At 49.4% G+C, this 3924-nt stretch overlaps 1 protein-coding gene across 1 annotated transcript in view; it reads left to right on the top strand.

Moving 5' to 3' along the window:
- The window catches only part of Strip1 (striatin interacting protein 1), a 19949-nt gene that overhangs the window by 13559 nt on the left and 2466 nt on the right, over positions 1–3924 (top strand). Inside the window, exons 14-19 of the mRNA XM_005367846.2 lie at positions 223–297; positions 469–566; positions 1618–1744; positions 1962–2062; positions 2762–2828; positions 3309–3413. Coding sequence (XP_005367903.1) covers positions 223–297; positions 469–566; positions 1618–1744; positions 1962–2062; positions 2762–2828; positions 3309–3413 — 573 coding nt within the window. The remainder of the gene's footprint in view (positions 1–222; positions 298–468; positions 567–1617; positions 1745–1961; positions 2063–2761; positions 2829–3308; positions 3414–3924) is intronic.

Genomic DNA, 3924 nt, shown 5'->3' with positions numbered 1-3924 from the left:
AGCCTGGTCTACAGAGCTAGTTCCAGGACAGGCTCCAAAGCCACAGAGAAACCCTGTCTCGAAAAACCAAAAAAAAAAAAAAAAAAAAAAGAATTAACTAAACTGTTGCGAGTGAGGCTCCTGGCATCATCATCAGTGTCACTCTTCACTTTGCTGCTTAGAGGGTCTAGCTCAGGAGACTGTACCTGGATGTAGGTTTTGTATCTGTGACTTGTATTAAAGGGAGAAGAGGAAGTTGAGCAAGTTCCTGCAGAAACCCTCTACCAAGGCTTGCTCCCCAGCCTGCCTCAGTATATGGTGAGTGCTCTGTGTCTGGGACCAGTCTTGGGGCCTATCAGTAGGCATCTGTGGTGAGATACCCCATAGGCTGGTCTCCTTCACCCCTGCAGACCTGCAGGAGTCCCACTTCTCAGGATTCCATTATGGTCCTGGGCTCTGATGCCCATCTAAGTGGTCTGCTTTTCCCAGATTGCCCTCCTGAAGATCCTACTGGCTGCAGCTCCCACATCAAAAGCCAAAACAGACTCAATCAATATCCTGGCAGATGTTCTGCCTGAGGAGATGCCGTGAGTATCAGTGCTATCAGTGGGTAGAAAGAAGAGGGCCAGTGTTTTTCAGGTTGCTTTCTTTTGTTGGTCCAGCTTTGCTACAGGTTAAAAGTCCAGGATATTTCTGATTCAGATGAAGGGAACTACTGGATAAGTTTCCCTGGCTAGAGAAATAGCTTAGCCTGAATCCCAGCACAGACTGTCACCTAGTGAACTTCTCAGTAAATTAGGATTGCCAGTTTTCCTTTGTAAAATAGATGGGGCAGTGAACTTCTCAGCCCTCCTAGAAACATGTGGTTGGCACACCCTGCATGGGAGAGGTAACTTCTGGTCTGCTTGTTAGCCACCACAGAGCCTGTACTGGTGTGGAGTCTCTCCTGCTGGCCAGTGAACTGGCAGGCTGAATCCTGGCAAATGTCAGAGGAGAGAGTGGAACTCCAGGGTTGGTTCACCTCTGGCTGACAGATCTTTCCATGAGAGAGAACAGCCTGAGACTGTACTACACTGAGAAAGGACCCAGGCCCACACCTGATTGGCCTGCTGGCCAGGAGTGCCTTGTTCTGAATGGATCCCCCCTGATCTGGTGGTGATGGCCAGGTGAGGGAGATTGGCTCCTCCCCACAGGGAGGTTCACAGAAAGTAGGCCGTCTTGATAATGAAATACTGTGTTCCTCTTCTGAAGATTTGAAACAGCTGTAACTCAGTGCTTCCTAAATTTATCCAACTTCAGGATCCCCATCTTACCACTGTAGAGTAAAACCTCTCCGCACACTGGTGTTCCACAGAACATGCTTTGGGGAACTCAAGTTAATAGGGTGGCCAAAGCTTAGGGAGAATTTAGAGAAGTTCCTTTTTTGGAGGAGAAGCAGAGAAAGGGACTGAGAGTGTTTTGGGTGGCATCATGGGAAGACAGAAATTGTGCCAAGCTGGATCGCTTAGGAGATGGGTAGGTGGATCCCTAAGGCTGACCTCTGAAATGTTTGTGAGGTGTGAGCCTTTGGCAGAGGGTTCTGGAGTAGGAAGAAGGTGCCGTGCTCACTGGTGACTCACCAGGCCCTTCTGTTTCTAGCACCACAGTGTTGCAGAGCATGAAGCTGGGGGTAGATGTGAACCGCCACAAGGAGGTCATCGTCAAGGCCATTTCTGCTGTGCTGCTGCTGCTGCTCAAGCACTTTAAGTTGAACCATGTCTACCAGGTACCTGTAGGGTCTGTCTGCCTTCTTGTGCACTGGGCCAGCGCCTCAGTCTGTGCTGGTCCTCTTGCCCAAGAGAATAGGGCTTGGCTTTTGATTCCACTTGAGCTCTGCATGAGCATTCTAATGTGAGATTCTCCAGCCAGGCTTTTTATCTCTAGAGGAAAGAAAATAAATAAGGTCCCAAAGGGCATGTTTATTTATCTTCTCTTGGTTTCAGTTTGAATACATGGCCCAACACCTGGTCTTTGCCAACTGCATCCCTTTGATCCTGAAGTTCTTCAATCAAAACATCATGTCCTACATCACTGCCAAGAACAGGTGATGAGTACCAGGGGCCAAGAAAGGGTGGTATAGCCAGATGGCAGGACTTCCAGCTGGGCTCTCCGTTGAGACTGTTCAGCAGACATTTTCTGAGCATCTGTGGGTTAGTACTTTGCTAGGCAGTCAGGAGACAAAGTGAGTGACAGCGTGTCAATTTTGAGGTTGGCTATTCTCGTGTCTTTCTGTCTGTCCAGGAGACTCTGTCCGAGGCTCTAGAATTGCCCTCACTACCACTCTGTTCTTCTTCCCTTTCCCTCCCAGTTCTCTGTAAGGAGCTTGGCCTTGTGCACTGTAAAGCACTGTCTGATTCTTAGCACCCCCCTTGTGCCAGCTGTACCTGACAGCACCTGCTTATCAGTGTAGATTTCACAAGGGAAGTGTCTGGTAGCTGTGGCTTCTAAGAGGGCTTGTCATAAATCTTATCATAAGTCTTGAGCCCTACCTCCCCGATTTGTGTTACGGGGAAAGCTGCAGTAGTGTGTCCCTGCCTTGCAGTTACGAATTAGATTACAAACTGGTCCAGTCACAGGGAAACTGTACACGTATTGTAGCAGATGTTTTTTCATCTTACGGTCAGGGAGACTGGGTTAGAGCAAGCAAGCTAGATTGCTACTTCTGCTTCAACTGAACCATGGCTACTCTGGCAGACCCAGCCTTTGCTCACGATGAGCACCTGGGTCTTGTTGCGTTCTGCAGCATTTCTGTCCTGGATTACCCTCACTGCGTGGTCAATGAGCTTCCAGAGCTAACTGCAGAGAGTCTGGTGAGTGGCTGGGATCCCCTGGCTATCCCTTTGCTATGAGGACTGCCTCCCCCACATAGATAGAGGTGTCTTCCAGAAGAGGTCACCTTTAGCTTTTAAAGTACCAGAAATGGCCGTAAAGTTGGGGAGGGGTGTTATACAGGAGAGCGATTGGGGGCGGGGGTAGGGCTAGTAAAGGAGCATGTCCGGCAGGGGCTGCTGACCTAGAATTTCCCTACTCTAGTTGCTTGCATCTTTCCCACTAAAGTCTGGGGCCATGGTCCCTAGTTTTGTGGCCCATGTTTCCTGCAGGAAAAGTCTGTTAAGTTCTTGTTTCTCTGTCAACTTGTGGGGTGGAGTTTCCCTCTGGCTGTGAGACAAGGGAACTTTGTGCTAGAAGCATTGAAACATGGCCACTGCCGTGTATTTGTCAAGGCCTTTGGACACTGCTGAGCAGCCTGTAGCTGTGAGAGCTGTGATATCTCTGGCTTTTCCCTGCAGGAAGCAGGGGACAACAACCAGTTTTGCTGGAGGAACCTCTTTTCCTGCATCAACCTGCTTCGGATCTTGAACAAGCTAACAAAGTGGAAACATTCAAGGACCATGGTAAGTCAATGCTGAGGCGTCCTGGAACTGGGGTCTCACAGAGCACTGCCACATGCTATACTTCTCCTTGCTGGGACAGGGAGTCCTCAGGGTGAGGCTGGCGAGAAGCATTGTCCTCCCTCAGACTTCTGGTTCTTTGCTGAGTAGAACTGGAAGTTGGAAGAGATTCCCAGTCATGCCCTGAAACAGATACCTCCCCCCCCCTCACAGATACTTTTCCATAGCCTCTTGATCCTGACTGGGAAATAATAGTCAGGAGTCCAAGAGCAGCTTTAACCCTGGGATGGCTTTGGGATAGGGCAGGTCCATGAGTTCTCAGAAATTAGATTACAGAGTGATTCATAATTAGGGTGACCAACCTTTGTGGTTTCCGGTAAGTTCCATGTACCAGCAAGCAGGGAGTTCAAGAGAAACTGCATGGCTTGTGGCCCTGTTCCTACCCCAGAAGGGTTAAGTGACCATGTAGTGGCCCTGTTCCTACCCCAGAAGGGTTAAGTGACCATGTAGTGGC

The sequence above is a fragment of the Microtus ochrogaster genome, unplaced genomic scaffold (assembly GCF_000317375.1).
Source record: "Microtus ochrogaster isolate Prairie Vole_2 unplaced genomic scaffold, MicOch1.0 UNK25, whole genome shotgun sequence".
In the NCBI taxonomy this organism is placed as follows: Eukaryota; Metazoa; Chordata; class Mammalia; order Rodentia; family Cricetidae; genus Microtus; species Microtus ochrogaster.
Note: the sequence above shows the minus strand (reverse complement) of the source record. Positions and strands in the feature narration are given on the sequence as shown.